The sequence below is a fragment of the Seriola lalandi genome, unplaced genomic scaffold (assembly GCF_002814215.2).
Source record: "Seriola lalandi dorsalis isolate HSWRI2012SDOR001 ecotype SW California unplaced genomic scaffold, Sedor1 jcf7180002054960, whole genome shotgun sequence".
NCBI classification, from domain to species: domain Eukaryota; kingdom Metazoa; phylum Chordata; class Actinopteri; order Carangiformes; family Carangidae; genus Seriola; species Seriola lalandi.
Window position 1 is genome coordinate 5,768 of NW_019525511.1, and position 15,643 is coordinate 21,410.

A 15,643-nucleotide genomic window follows, 5' to 3' on the forward strand; every position below is an offset into this window, starting at 1 on the left:
TTACACACAGAAGCTGTCAGGACCTGGACGTTAAAAGCTTTTACTCTGAAAAGCTGGCAGGAAGACCAGGATCTGGACCTGTTCCTACAGGAGGGAATAAGAAAAGAGAAGAGAGTGTGAGGGGGGCACGTTATTCTTTTCCACACAGATAAAGACTGGATGATTAAAGTTCACTCACCAACTATAAAATTAACTATTGTCTATATAAATAAATGATTATATAATTTTAGTTTGTACTGAATAAGTATTCAGGTCTTCTCCCTCAGTAAAAGAAGCAATATCTTTACAAGTTAGAGTCCTGTGTCTTAGTATTATCAGAAAAATATACTTAAAGTATCTAAAGTAAAAGTAGTCAACAGGCAGCAGATTGACCTCTGTTGTCTGTTTGACATTATATTATTAGATTATTGTTACTAATGGATTATTGTGTATAAAACATTATATGTTGCGGCTGGTTAAAGGAAACAATAAACTAAACTTTGAACTACTTTAATCTTTAGAAAAGCATCAAATTCTATAAAGTGAACATATATTTTATATGTAAAACCTCAATCGTGGAGTAACTAGTCACTGTCAAATAAATGTAAAAGAGTAAAAACTCCAATATTTGCCTCTGAAATGTAGTGGAGTAGAAGAATGAAGTAAACACAAACATTAAACACCATTAAATCACACTAACATTGGATTTGTGGATGTAAAGAGAGGTGTTGTAGGTTGTCTAGTTAAAACAACACACACATCCACAGCACCAACACTACAGTAATAATTATGAGGTTATGGTGATTAATTAAAGTTAAACTTCAAGAGCTGAACTGTAACTAATGAATTCTTTATGTTAAGTGGACTCATTAGCTGAATCAATGGTTGTTGTAGAGTCTAAAAGCACAACAGAAACCCTCAGTTTTAAACTGCTCATATCATCAGATCCCAGGAAACATTAAGCTTTTGACTTTTTATAAAGTGCTGGTGTTTGATCAGAAGATGGTCTCTGATGTAAAATATCAACCAAATGTCTTTCCAACTGCTGCACAGCACGAGCTGAACTTCACCGGAAAAAGCTCGAATTGTTGGTTAAACAACAAAAAAATAACGACATTTTCGGACATTACAGAAAGATTTAGTGTTTAAACTAAACTACTGATACTGCCTTTCATTTCGGGAGGGGCTGTGATAAGTTTAATGTAATAATAATAGTATGTGTACAAGGTTCATTTGTAGTAACTAGCTAAAACTTTCTATAGCAAAGTTCAAATGATCGAACCGCTAATGTCGCGTGTCGCACTACGTCACTTTCTCTAATCTACATACATTACGTCGATGTTATATGTGTAGGACGTTTTATTTAAACAACTTTACATGATAGATAATCAATAAACAATCAATAAACAGGTCATATACACACCACAGCAGCGGTCTGTGAATGTGTGTGGTCAGAGGAAAAAACCGCCAAATCTGGTCGCTAGATGTCGCACTGCGCATGTCCTGAGTCACCGCAGAGACACACGCGCTGCTTTGCCCGGAGTGATGCGTCACCGCGGCCGCCATGTTGGAAGAGAGGAGTAATGTATGTAAGTGTCAGGGCAGACGGTCAGTTAAATCAAAATCATAATAACTCACTGAGCTTTCAAGCGGTTTGGTTTGATAGAAATGTCACACATTTATTTATAAGTCAGGATACTTTGGTAAATAAAAAATAAAACAAAATAAATTATACAAAGTAATATTTTTTTTTTTATTGAAAAGAACAGAACAAACCACGTCTACGTTTCATGAAATCACTACATTATTGGTTCAAGTGGGAAAACACTGAATAAATAAATGAATAAATATTCAAAATATGAATAAAATATATATTTAAATTTTAGTTTTGTAAATTGTTAAAAAATTGATTTTGTGATACAATTTTTTGCAATTAATTGAATTAATTATTGTTGTTTTTTGGTCTTTACACTTTGTAATGTGAGTTTTTAAAACCTCTCGATGTTTAGAACACTTTAAAAAATATCCATGGAAAGAAGTTAATATCAGTTGAGGTTGACTAAAACAGCTGATCTGCAGAGTAATACAGCTTTGTTTTTATTTTCTGGAAACATGCAGCTGCTTTGAATCATGAGGTGAACAGAAACTGTGGCTCAGAAAATCTTATTAAAATGTAAATATGATCCTTTCAGCACTGTTTTCTACAGTGTTTTATTTACTTCTGTTTAAAATTTATATAATAACACGTGGAGTCTGTTTCCTGAGGTTTCCACGTGATGTGGTGTTATTTCATGGAACCATAGTTACATCGGTAACTTATTAAAACAAAATGCACGCGCCCAGATGGGCGGCTGCGATGACCTCTGACACCGCCCATCTGCGGCGGACGTGGTAGAGGACTGCGGGCGGTGGTTCACCGCACAGACCGGAAAGCTCCCGAAACTTTCGCCGCCGGGCACTGACAGACAGCCGGGGAGACGGAGAGCGTCTTCCCGCCCTGCGGCTCTCACGGTAAGGACAAATCTGACTGTAAGTATGAACCAGCTCCGTGAGGAATCAACCTTTAAAAGTTAACGTCAGAAAACGTTAAAGTTTTTAACAAAGTGAGATGGTGAAACTTCGGCTTTGATTTGTTCCGCTGCCGAACTCCGTTAGAAAAACTAGACGTTTAAAAAGTTAAAGGGCGAAGCTTCACTGAAGAAAACAGCTTCTGAGTCTGTCCTGACTGTTGACGTTATTTAGATTTAAAACACGTTTAAATCTGCTCTGTCTGAAGACGATATTTCAATCCAGTTCCACCGAATACACAGACAACCGCGTCAAAACAAAGGTTTAATTTTAAATATAAAATGAGGTTTTATAGGAATAAAGAGCTTGTGATGAATCCTGGCTGAGCCGAATTCACCAGAATAACCTCCTTATCTGGACACTATTAAAAACGGATCTCTACTCTGTGTGTACTGTTCCTGAAGTGCAAAGGAACATTAATTATCCAGAGTTTTGAACAGAGTCTGGTGCGACCTGCACAGAGGAGGCTGGGCCCAGTGCCAGAGCTGTGGGTGGGTCAGGGCTGCAGAGGAACCAGCGCCTCGAGGCTCCAACAATCAGACAAACACTGGGATTCACTCACCACACTGTGACTCTGGTTCACACCCAGAGCAGAGGAGTTTTCATGTGTGAACAGGATGATTCACTGTAAAAGGTTTTTTATCTGAGTGTTTAAAGAGAGAAATCTGCCAGTGTCAGAACTTTAATCATGTCGGTCTCACAGACTCTGATTATATTTATATAATTTTAAAAAGTTCGTTTCTGTGTTTGTCTGGAATGAGAAAGTTTTCACTTGTGTTGAATTAGTGTTCATTCTTAATTATTATATTTCACTGTTTCTGATTCTTATTATTTCCACAGAAGTGAAATGATGTGGAGTCAGCCTGAGTGTTTACTACATGTTAACCTTTCACTGGAATTATATTAATATGATGATATACAGTATATATATATAATATAAGAATGTAATGCATTAAAATATAATATAATGTTTTGTACCTGTTATTAATGCCTCTCAGGGTTGAACTAGCTTAGCATTTTATTCAGAGCTATAACGATGGATCAATCAATTAATGAACACAAAATAATCTGCACCCGGTTTGATAACAGACAGGTAAACACGTCACACTCAGGTGAGGAGGTCAGAGGTTGTGTGATTCCTGGTCTGACCTGCTTGTTCTGCTCTGATCTGACATCTTATCATTGATTAGTGATTGATCAGATCAGTCGCTCCCTGTTTTCTCATTGGTCCTGTGGTTCTGATAAAGAACCAGGTTTATTCTCCTCACTTGGCAGCACACTGACCTCAGCAGAACGGTCCCTGGTCTCAGTCCCTGGTCTCTGCTCTGTGACCTTCAGTAACCCCGAGACTTGTCCTCTCTCAGTTTGTCTGTCTGTGAGGTCAGGGACTAAACAGAGAGCAGGAATGAAGGATTAGATCAGAGCAGAGTCCGGGTATTTACCAACGTGACATGGTCCTTCCTGAGTGGACCCGGTCCTGTGTGGATCCAGCTGTCAGAACCAGCTCCAGAGAGCAGAGCAGACTGAAGGATGTTTAAATACCAACACACTGACAGCACAGAGTCACAGGATTGAGACTGTGGTGACTCAACAGTAATGTTCTGTGATCAGCACTGATCCACTACAGCCTCAGTCCTGAGAGACAGCAGCTCAGTAAAGAGGAAGGACACTGATGACAGTTATGAAAAAAACCTGCTGAATAAAATTAAACCAGCTGAAATAAAGTGAAGTGAGAAACAGAAGCTGGATCATTGATCCTCTCATGTGGTCGTTCTGCTGGATTACAATGATAGTAGTGCTTATTAGCTCTTTATCTTCCCATTAAAACAGCACTTTCCTTTGTCACTACAGTTTTCAACCGCTGAACTACCTACGCACAAGCGCACGTACAGCAGCTGAGTGAATCAGGAAGAGATAAACTTCATAGTTTTGACAGGAAGATAAAGATGCCTGCACCTTCCACTTGTGGCTGAGGACTAGACCTACTTTCAGTCCTGACAGATGAACCGTATCTTGTCAGTAACATGCATTAACTTTTTTTTCCCATATTAGAAGAACTAATGATGTCTGCACTCAAATCAGGTCGCCGCCTTCTTACGCAGGCAGAAAATCTAGCGTGTTCGTATTCTTCTTTTGCAATTTGGGATGGCTCTGCCTGATGCACGGATTACGATACAGCGCCACCACATTGCCGTAGTGGCGTACAGCCGCGATGGCAGTTACAAACGTCAAATCCGCCAAGTACCGAGAAAACTAGAAGGGCCTAGTAGAATTTTTTCGGGAGGCGGCAAGAAAGTTGACGGAGGCGGCCGCCTCCCGATTCTCTATGCAGGAAAAAACTTGTATCACTTTAATTAGTTAGTCATTATGTTTGATTTGATTAGTTCATTAAAATGTATTTCATTAAAGTTATTGTGACACAGTGTTTGTGTAAATTAAAATCACTCAGTCACTCAGAACGAGACAGTTAAAAAGACGTAGCACTTTGGGAACTCTGGGAAACGATTAACTAACTGATCATCAGAGCAATAATCAATCAGTAATCAATAATTCAGCCTCATGCCGACTGGATGTTTCAATCATCCAGAAATCAATGATCAATAAAAACCTCTGGTCTCTTTTCTCTGCAGCTTCTCGTCGTCATGACAGCCAAAACCAAATGGGGGGTGGTAAAGGACCAAGTGACTGGAGGCCCCGCCCACGACCCAGATGCCACGCTGGAGGCAAATCTGGAGAACGCCGACCCTGAACTGTGCATCCTCCTGCTGCAGGTAGGACTGCTGACACCTGTTCTTAATGTTATCAATATCTGATATTGATCAGCAGCACAACTGTGAGCTGGCACTTCCTGCTCTGTGTCAGACCCTTTCAAATTAAATGTTTTTCACAACTTTTAAAGATCAAGAGAAGAAAAACAAAGTACTTCCTGTCTGCAGGTTCCCACGGTAGTGAACTACTCTGGTCTGCGGCGGCGGTTGGAGGCCAGTGACCAGGCGTGGATGGTGCAGTTCCTGGAGCTGCGGGGTCTGGACCTGCTGATGGAGGCGCTGGAGCGTCTGTCCGGTCGCAGCTGTGCTCGCATCGCCGACGCTCTACTGCAGCTGACCTGCATCGCCTGCGTGCGCGCCGTCATGAACTCGTCTGCAGGACTTCACTTCATCCTGGACAACGAGGGCTACGTCAGGACCCTGACCCAGGGTGGGTGCTCTCAGGTCTCCGTCTTCCTCTGATCTTCTTCTCCATGGCCTCGTCCAAACATCAGCACTTTCCTTCTTTCCTTCTTCATCCTTCCTTTCTCTGTAGCTCCTCAGGTGAACCAACACACCTGACTCTGACCCATGTTTGTGATGTGAGTTCTTATTGGCTGTTGGGAGTCACGTGACCTGTCCCCGTGTCCATCTGTGTGTCCCCTCAGCTCTGGACACGTCCAACGTCATGGTGAAGATGCAGGTGTTTGAGCTGCTGGCAGCTCTCGCTCTGTTTGACCCTCGAGGACATCACCTGGCTCTGGACGCCTTCGACAGCTACAAGGTACCTGTACTGGTTCTACTGTTGGTACTGGTTCTACTGGTTCTACTGGATGTTCTGTTCCTACTGGTTGTACTGATTGTTCTGGTTCTACTGGTTGTTCTGTTGTTGTGGATTCCCTGGTTCTACTGGTTGTACTGGTTGTACTGGTTGTACTGGTTGTACTGGTTGTACTGGTTGTACTGGTTGTTCTGGATGTACTGGCTGTACTGGTTGTACTGGTTGTTCTGGATGTACTGGTTGTACTGGTTGTACTGGATGTACTGGCTGTACTGGTTGTACTGGCTGTACTGGTTGTACTGGTTGTACTGGTTGTACTGGATGTACTGGCTGTACTGGTTGTACTGGTTGTACTGGTTGTACTGGTTGTACTGGATGTACTGGTTGTACTGGCTGTACTGGATGTACTGGTTGTACTGGATGTACTGGTTGTACTGGCTGTACTGGATGTACTGGTTGTACTGGATGTACTGGCTGTACTGGTTGTACTGGTTGTACTGGTTGTACTGGCTGTACTGGTTGTACTGGTTGTTCTGGATGTACTGGCTGTACTGGTTGTACTGGTTGTACTGGTTGTACTGGTTGTTCTGGATGTACTGGTTGTACTGGCTGTACTGGTTGTACTGGTTGTACTGGATGTACTGAAGCTGTGTCAAATGTTGTAGCTTCTGAAGCTAAACCGGGTTCACGCTGTAAAGTCTCAGTTCAGCATGTTAAAAGACTGAAGCTGACTGAAGATTTACACCTTGTCTCAATGTATTCTAATCAATAACATTGATTTGATCACAGATTGGATCCATGATGATGTCCAGAGAGCTCCTGGCAATAGTCTCTTTAAAAAAGGCTGAGGTCATGTTCAGGTGTTTGGACGCTCCATGATTGAATCCTCTGAGTGGAACTTTCTTTGGTCACTTTAAAGGAGCTGTATGGAAGTTTAGTTATTGCTACATACAAATAGAGAATTGGTCCTTTAAGTGTATGATGGTGGTAACACCTCTGTACACTTTATTTAAGTAGAGTTTTTAATTGCAGGACTTTAACTTGTATTTCTGTGTTGAGCAGACTGCGGTGAAGACGCAGCAGAGACGTGAGGACGGAGGAAAACTGGTCTTTATCAGCTGTGAAACGTTATTGTTCAGTTATCAGTGAGTGTGGAACATGAGGGTGTGACAGCAGATAAGACTCTGACCACCTCAGATCAGAATCAGGTGTGGGCGTGTCGAGCGCACCCAGGATTGTTTTTACTTGCTCTCAACCCAGAACTGAGGCATTATGGGATACGATCCCTCACTGTTGTCATGTGTGCAAGATCTTACCTGTCCTTCCTTTCTCGATCAATCAACAGATATCTGTTGTCCTGTCAACCGAGGAGACCAGAGGAGAATCCTTCCTGAGGTTGATTCATGTGCTGCAGCTCCTCTGGACAACATCCTCATCGTTAAACATTTATTAACCCAATCTTAACGAAGCTTCACGTTCCTCTATGAATGTGATAAAGTCTTCTTCTGAAACTGCAGATGTTCAGTTTCAAAGATGAAGTCAGAAAAACTGAATAATGTCAGAGCTTCAGTTTTACCTCAGTTTGTCTTTTTCCTGTTTGTGTTCAGAGTCTGAAGAAGCAGCAGTACCGCTTCAGCGTGATCTTGAATGAGTTTCACGGTACCGACAACGCCGCCTACATGGTGACGCTGATGAGTGTCGTCAATATGCTGGTGCTGGGACAGGAAGACCTGAGGAAGAGGGACCGACTGCGACAGGAGTTCATCGGTATGATGTCATTCTGATGTCACTGACTGGAGTAACTACATCAAGGCTAAAAAGCTATGATGCTAACTATAATATAACAGCAAAGAACCTTGATACTGAAAGTAACAACAATGATACAACAAACTGAATTAATGACATTAGCAGCAAAATGCCACCTGGTAATAAGGGTTGGTGTTAGTGTTAGCAGTGAAGAGCTAGGAGGTTTCTGACTGATGCTACTTTGGCAACAGGTTGCTAAGGCAGCCGTTTCTATTTGGTTGCTATGATGTTTCTAAGTGGTGGTGATAACAGGTTGTTATCAGGGCATTTCCATATGGTTGCTGTGGGGATCCTCGTGGTTGCTAGGTGTTTGCAAGGTGTTGCTAGTAGAGATATTAGCTCACTGCAGATTGGTGTATATGTCAGCTAATAAATGTCAAGATTTTAAAATACAGAAATGTCAGACATTTTTAAACAGGGTTACCATTCAGTAGCTTGTCCACCAGAGGTCAGCAAAATGCTTCCTTTTACACTAAAAGATCCGACCCACCACATCTCTTAGTTACAGTTAATATTGGCTGATATACTGTTTTTTACAGTGTATTATTAAATATCAGTACTGTCCTCAAAAATCCTGATCTTCACACTGCAGTTACCAGGGCGTTCCAGATGGTTGCTATGGTGTTAATCAGTCATTCTTTGGTGGTTGCAGTGATGACTCCAAGTGGTTGCTAGATAGTTGCTAAGACATTAACAATAGGTCAACAGGGCATTTCTAAGTGGCTGTTCTAGTGGTTACTATGGTGTTCCAGGTGGTTGCTATGACGTTCCAAGTGGTTGCTATGATGTTCCAGGTGGTTGCTATGATGTTCCAGGTGGTTGCTATGGTGTTCTAGGTGGTTGCTATGACATTCCAAGTGCTTGCTGGGTAGTTACCTTGGGCTACATGGTTGCTATGGTACTTCTGGTGGTTACTAGGGTGTAAACGTGAAATTGTCCGAACATCCATCTCTCATTTTTTCACTGTTGTTACAGGCCTGCAGCTGCTGGATCTGCTGCCCACACTCAGGTACTGAGTTCATCTTACTTTAAATACTTCTCTTCAATAATCAATAATCATTATGTTTCCATCAGTTTGTGACGTCTCTTTATCTCCAGGGAGACGGAGGACAAGGACCTGAACATCCAGTGTGATGCGTTTGAGGACTCTCTGACAGAGGACGAGGAGGAGATGGAGAGACTGTACGGAGGCATCGACATGAGCAACCACGAGCATGTCTTCACCTCTGTCCTCACCAAGGTAACTACACCTGTAACTCCTCTCCCTCCACACCTGTAACTCCTCCCCCTTCACCTTCACACCTGTAACCCCTCCCCCTCTAAACCTGTAACCCCTCCCCCTCTAAACACGTAACCCCTCCCCCTTCACCATCACACCTGTAACTCCTCCCCCCTGACAACACAGTGTCCCCCCCTCTGTCCGTGCAGGTGTCCAGCAGTCCGTCCTCGGTCCAGCTGCTGTCCGTCCTCCAGGCCTTGTTGTTGGTGGACCCGGACAAAGCTCCGGTCTGGTCGGCTCTGGAGCTGCTGGCGGACCGAGCCACGCTGCTGGCCCAGGACCGTAAGTCCTCAGCAGTGGTCTTCATGGGTCCAGTCCATGTGACCGGAGTCAGACATGAGCCCATCATCCTCTGTTCAGATGGGGTCCTTAGGGGGTTCTCCACAGACCAGGTCCAGAACCAGGACTCTGGGTCGTTAGGATTAGTCCATCAGCATCAGTTGACTAACTGATTCATCAATCAAAATAAAAGTTATAGGAACCATTTTGAATCGTCCTGCAGTTGAAGGTTTTCCTCAGATTCGCAGTTTAGTCAGTGTCATTAATAGAGAGAATAAACAGCAGATTCATAAATAATAATAATCATAATAACAATAATAATGATAATGATAATAATAATAATGTTCAGGTTCTAACAGGAACCAGTGCAGTAACTGTGTCTCTGTGTGTTTGGTTGTAGCTGATGTGGATTCTGTCGACTGTGTGCTGGAGAGGCTCCTCCCCCAAAGGTCCCTCTCAGCCAATCGCAGGATCCGAACCATCGACAGGGCAGTACAGACACGACTACCTGACAGTCCCCCCAGCCAATCAGAGAAAACACCATCTTCAGCAGTGTCTTCTCAAGCTCCTCCCACTTTGCCTTCACCTAATATGAAAGCTGCACCACCTCCTCCTCCCTCACCAGGTATGGGAGTCCCACCCCCTCCCCCTCCCTTACCTGGTATGGGAGCTCCACCCCCTCCTCCTCCTCCCTTACCTGGTATGGGTCCTCCACCCCCTCCTCCAGGTGACATCATTGTAGCCCAGGCATTTCAAGGTCTGGGCAGGTCATATTACAGCCCCCCACCTCACACAAGCCCCGCCCCCTGCCCCACCCTGCGTATGAAGAAACTGAACTGGCAGAAGCTCCCGTCCAGAGCGCTGACAGGTCAGTCATGGTCATGGTCTGTGGTCTGGTACCTTAGTCCTGGTCCAGGACTCTGGTCTTCACACCTGAGTTAATGGATGTGTCTCTCTCAGCTCCTCAGTCCCTGTGGACGTCGTCATCTTCAGACTCTGTGGAACCGGATTACTGCAGCATCGAGCAGCTCTTCAGTCTCCCCCCGACCGAGACCAAGACTAGAACCAAAACCAGGACCGAACCCAAAGAGGTGGAACAGCTCAGAACCATTTGACTGGACAGGCAGTGGATCTGATGTCAAATGTTTTTATTCTCTGTTTTTGTGTAATGGATGATAATCAATCAATCAATCAATCAATCAATCAATCAATCAATCAACCAATCAACAGCTGTTGTCTCCATCCACAGATTTCCTTCATTGATGCCAGGAAAAGTCTGAACCTCAACATCTTCCTCAAACAGTTCAGATGGTACTAATTCACTTCCTGAATCAACCTCCCAGCCAATAGAAACACATCTCTGTGATGATGTTACACTCAGTCCTGAGACAGGTGAAGGACAGGTGAAATATCTCACCTGTCCTTCACCTGTCCTTAAACTTCATGTTTAACATTTCTGTTTCATCACACCTTTCACCCATGCTTTATCCTACCTCACCTGTCTCACCTGTCCTATCTGTCTCTTAACTCCTTCACCTGTCCCACCTGTCCTACCTGTCTCTTAATTAATTCACCTGTCTCCCCTGTCTTTTAACTACTTCACCTGTCTCACCTGTCCCACCTTTAAACTCCTTCACCTGTCATAACATTTTTTTTCTAGCTTTTGTCTAGCTGTCCCTTATTGTCTCACCTGTCTCTCTATTTCACCTGTTTCCTGTGTGTCTTCTGCAGTTCCCATGAGGACTTTGTGTCTCTGATCTGGAGAGGAGACAGATCCAAGTTTGATGTCGAGGTCCTGAAACAGTTGATCAAACTGCTGCCAGAGAAACATGAGGTCAGAGGTCACAGGGACACTAAAACACCTGTTCTACACCTGTCCTACACCTGTCTATCACTTACCCTTACTGTGTGATTTGTCCTCCACCTCTTTCTTGTACCTTCACTTGTTTTTCATTTTCCTACCTCACCTGTCCTACCTGTAACCTGCCCTTTATTGTCTCTGTTGTCCTAGCTGTCCATCACTTCTCACCTTGACCTGCTCTTTTGCTGCAGCCAAATCCTTCCTTACCCACCTGTCCTAACTCTTCCCTTGCCTGTCCTCCTGTCTCACCTACCTGTACTTGTCCCAGCATTTACCTGCTTTCCACTTGTCCTACCTGTCTCTTCTGCTTCAAACACCTGTCTTATATAACTCCATCTTATCTCACCTGAACATCTACCACCTTCTCTTTCTGTCCTACCTGTTTTCACCTGTCATTTACCTGTCTTATGCACGTCATGGTAATTCTATCTCTCCATCATATCTCACTTATCTTACCCTTCCCCGCCCATTATTTACCTGTCCTACCTGTCCTACCTGTCCGTGAAGTGTTCTTTTCATGGCACACCTGGACTTCACCTATTTCCTGTGTCTCACCTGTACATTTTCTTACCCCAACTGCCATTGACTGTACCTGTTCCATCTGTTCTTCATGTATATTACTATTATATTATATTACCTGTCCATCACCTGTAATCTTCTGTCGTAAATGTCCATCAACTGTTTCACCTGTAATTTACCTGTCCTTTTGTTGTCCCACCTCTAACCTACTGTCCCTGACTTGATTTATCATGTGTCTCACCTGTTTCACCTGTCCGTCCCCAGATAGAGAACCTGAAGTCTCACCAAGCGGACAGGGACAAGTTGGCGTCAGTGGACCAGTTTTACCTGCAGCTGCTGGACGTCCCCAGGTAGGACAGACACACCCGGAGACACGCCTGTGTGATCGGTTATATTCACCTTTACTGTGTGTGTGTGTGTGTGTGTGTGTGTGTGTGTGTGTGTGTGTGTGTGTGTGTGTGTGTGTGTGTGTAGTTACTCTCTGAGGATTCAGTGTATGTTGCTGTGTGAGGAGAGCAGCTGTGTGTTGGAGACTCTGAAGCCCAAAGCTGAAGTTCTGGACCGAGCCTGTCAGAGTGTGTATACACAACAAATACACAACAAACACACACAGACCAGCATTGTGAATAACAACAATACTGACACTGGTTCTGCTTATCTGTTCCCTCCTGTTGTTGTTTTTCATGTTGTTGCTGTTGTTGTTGTTGTTGTTGTTGTGTGGTCAGGTGTTAGGGAGAGCACTCGGCTGCCCAGCTTCTGTAAACTCATCTTGAGTGTTGGAAACTTCCTCAACTATGTGAGTCTTAAATGAAACAGATGTCTAACAGATGTGAAACAGATGTTTAACAGATGTGAAACAGATGTCTAACAGATGTGAAACAGATGTCTAACAGATGTGAAACAGATGTCTAACAGATGTCTAACAGATGTTTAACAGATGTGAAACAGATGTCTAACAGATGTCTAACAGATGTTTAACAGATGTTTAACAGATGTCTAACAGATGTCTAACAGATGTGAAACAGATGTCTAACAGATGTCTAACAGATGTCTAACAGATGTGAAACAGATGTCTAACAGATGTCTAACAGATGTTTAACAGATGTTTAACAGATGTCTAACAGATGTCTAACAGATGTGAAACAGATGTCTAACAGATGTCTAACAGATGTTTAACAGATGTGAAACAGATGTCTAACAGATATTTAACAGATGTCTAACAGATGTGAAACAGATGTCTAACAGATGTTTAACAGATGTGAAACAGATGTCTAACAGATGTGTAACAGATGTCTAACAGATGTCTAACAGATGTGAAACAGATGTCTAACAGATGTGAAACAGATGTCTAACAGATGTGAAACAGATGTCTAACAGATGTGAAACAGATGTCTAACACATATTTGGTGTTTGAGTCTGACGATAACACTTTATATCAACAGGTTTCATTTCACACTGAAAAACAGTTCAAGAATCTGATTGGATTTAATCAGATATGACGTCATCAGTCATGTGACATCATCATGTGATGTTTTGTGTGTGACAGGGGACTCACACAGGGAACGCTGAGGGTTTTAAGATCAGCACTCTGCTCAAACTGACAGAAACCAAAGCCAACAAGTCCAGAATCACCCTGCTGCACCACATCCTGCAGGTAACACACTGGAACCAGACTGGTTGTACTGGGACAGAACCAGTACTATGACACTGTATGATGTTCATCACATGAGAGGGTTCTATTGTTGTTCTCTGTGTGATCAACAGGAGGTGGAGGAGAACCACCCTGACCTGCTCAACCTGCCGGACGATTTGGAGATCTGTGAAAAGGCTGCTGGGTAAACTGATAACGGATTAAACTCTGTTAGTTCTCCCCCACAAAGAACCCACAACTACACATAGGAACCTGTCATGGAGCCTTTAGAACCGATTAGAACAAAATGATTTTTCATAAAAGTCAGCGATGAAGACACAAAGTCACATGGTTCAGACAGGAAATCCGAAGGTTTGGAGACATTCTCTAAACTAACAGGTTCTATCAGGAGACATTCTTTTAAACTTTGCACATTGAAATCCTTAGCTGTCATTCTTTGTGGTTTTAATTTAATGTGTTAAATCAGTGTTCCTGTGGAACCGACAGCTGAACCTGAGGAACAGGAAACAACGGTCAGTCTGTCTGTTGCAGGTTTAACGTGGAGTCGATTCAGTCTGAAGCGAACACTCTGATCAAACAGCTGAAAAACTCTGAGAGCAGAGTTTCCTCTTCATCTGAGGACCTGAAGGAGCAGTACCTGTCCACCATACAGGTACAGACTAGACTGCGCCCCCTACAGGAGGGTTTATTAACAGTCTGTAACCTGCTCATCAGGACAGTTACAGACAAATCAGGGGTTCTATGTCTGGTATTGGAGTGTCCTTACTGTCCTGTATGGCTGCCTTCTTCTTCTGTGGTGTCTCTTCAGGACAGCCTGCGGTCCTGTGAGCAGCTGCAGCAGCTGTTGTCCTCAGTGGAGGACAGGAGGACGGATCTGTCCATCTACCTGTGTGAAGACAGTGGCAACTTCTCCCTTGACGAATTCTTCAACACCATCAAGACCTTCAGAGGACTGTTCCTTCGAGCCGTCAAGGTCAGCCAATCACAGTGCGGCACCGTCAGCAGCCAATCAGGGAGCACAGTTCAACATGACGTCATGGAAAAAGCTTTAATGTAGAAGTGACTAGAGTTGTCAAAAAATCGATACTCAGATACATATAAATACTAAAATGAGTATGAGATCAGATACTCAGACAACAGTTGTGTCTTCACCTCCTCCAGTTGACACACAGGCAGAGACACAGCCCCTCCCCCCACCAGCAGCTGAGCACATGAACGCTAGCTGACGTTCACAACACTGAGCTGGTGTCTTCAGCATAAAGCTAAATTAACATGGCAGGTGCTGCTGCTGAAGGAACTTCACAACCTGTTTTAGTTCTAAATGTAAAAAGCAAAAGTGCTGTTTGAAATTATTTTGCATACAAGGCAAATGACCAGGGAAAGGCGAAGGATATTGATTAGCCTATATGCAAACAGTGCTACAAAGTGGTGGCGACGAGGTCAAGTAGCACAACAAACTAAGAGAAGCATCTTAAAGACCGACATTGAATAAACAGTTATCATAAATGTTAACCTGGCCTGCAACACATGTTAACGTTAGCCGTTTAACTGTTAGCAATTAGCTGATAGCCACATCGGCCATCTGTTACGTTATCATTAAGCTAGCGGCTATGGCTAATAATAAAACGACTAACGTTAATGTGGGAGCTAGGCAGCGAAAGTTGTCAGTCCTGCCCGTCTGTAACGTTAACAAAAACAAATATTATGCCTCTTAATTTTTCATTTTTTTCTCCCTGCGGTATCGGGTATTTTCCAGGGTATCGGTTTCGAGTTTGAAATTCTAGTATCATGACAACCCTAGAAGTGGCATATCCTCGTGTTATTGATCATAATCAATATTGAATCAATGAATCACCAAGAAATGTGATCAGACTCAGACTCCGAGATTCAGACTCAGAGACTCAGATTCAAACTCAGATTCAGACTCAGAGACTAAGATTCAGACTCAGATTCAGAGACTCAGATTCAGACTCAGATTCAGAGACTCAGATTCAGACTCAGATTCAGAGACTCAGATTCAGACTCAGATTCAGAGACTCAGATTCAGACTCAGATTCAGACTCAGATTCAGACTCAGATTCAGAGACTCAGATTCAGACTCAGATTCAGAGACTCAGATTCAGACTCAGATTCAGAGACTCAGATTCAGACTCAGATTCAGATTCAGAGACTC

At 43.3% G+C, this 15,643-nt stretch overlaps 1 protein-coding gene across 3 annotated transcripts in view; it reads left to right on the forward strand.

Moving 5' to 3' along the window:
* The first annotated feature begins 2,378 nt into the window (after window positions 1-2,378).
* The window catches only part of LOC111645952 (inverted formin-2-like), a 15,934-nt gene continuing 2,669 nt past the window's right edge, over window positions 2,379-15,643 (forward strand). Inside the window, exons 1-19 of one of the 3 annotated variants that reach the window (XM_087170795.1) lie at window positions 2,379-2,508; window positions 5,178-5,318; window positions 5,484-5,745; window positions 5,963-6,078; window positions 7,683-7,842; window positions 8,857-8,890; window positions 8,980-9,121; window positions 9,310-9,442; window positions 9,840-10,307; window positions 10,400-10,530; window positions 10,689-10,750; window positions 11,171-11,273; window positions 12,084-12,169; window positions 12,294-12,394; window positions 12,545-12,615; window positions 13,366-13,473; window positions 13,584-13,654; window positions 14,002-14,122; window positions 14,279-14,443. In XM_087170795.1, coding sequence (XP_087026921.1) covers window positions 5,190-5,318; window positions 5,484-5,745; window positions 5,963-6,078; window positions 7,683-7,842; window positions 8,857-8,890; window positions 8,980-9,121; window positions 9,310-9,442; window positions 9,840-10,307; window positions 10,400-10,530; window positions 10,689-10,750; window positions 11,171-11,273; window positions 12,084-12,169; window positions 12,294-12,394; window positions 12,545-12,615; window positions 13,366-13,473; window positions 13,584-13,654; window positions 14,002-14,122; window positions 14,279-14,443 — 2,463 coding nt within the window. In that variant the 5' untranslated portion in view covers window positions 2,379-2,508; window positions 5,178-5,189. The remainder of the gene's footprint in view (window positions 2,509-5,177; window positions 5,319-5,483; window positions 5,746-5,962; window positions 6,079-7,682; window positions 7,843-8,856; window positions 8,891-8,979; window positions 9,122-9,309; window positions 9,443-9,839; window positions 10,308-10,399; window positions 10,531-10,688; window positions 10,751-11,170; window positions 11,274-12,083; window positions 12,170-12,293; window positions 12,395-12,544; window positions 12,616-13,365; window positions 13,474-13,583; window positions 13,655-14,001; window positions 14,123-14,278; window positions 14,444-15,643) is intronic. The other 2 variants (XM_087170794.1, XM_023395299.2) reach the window with 2 other exon arrangements.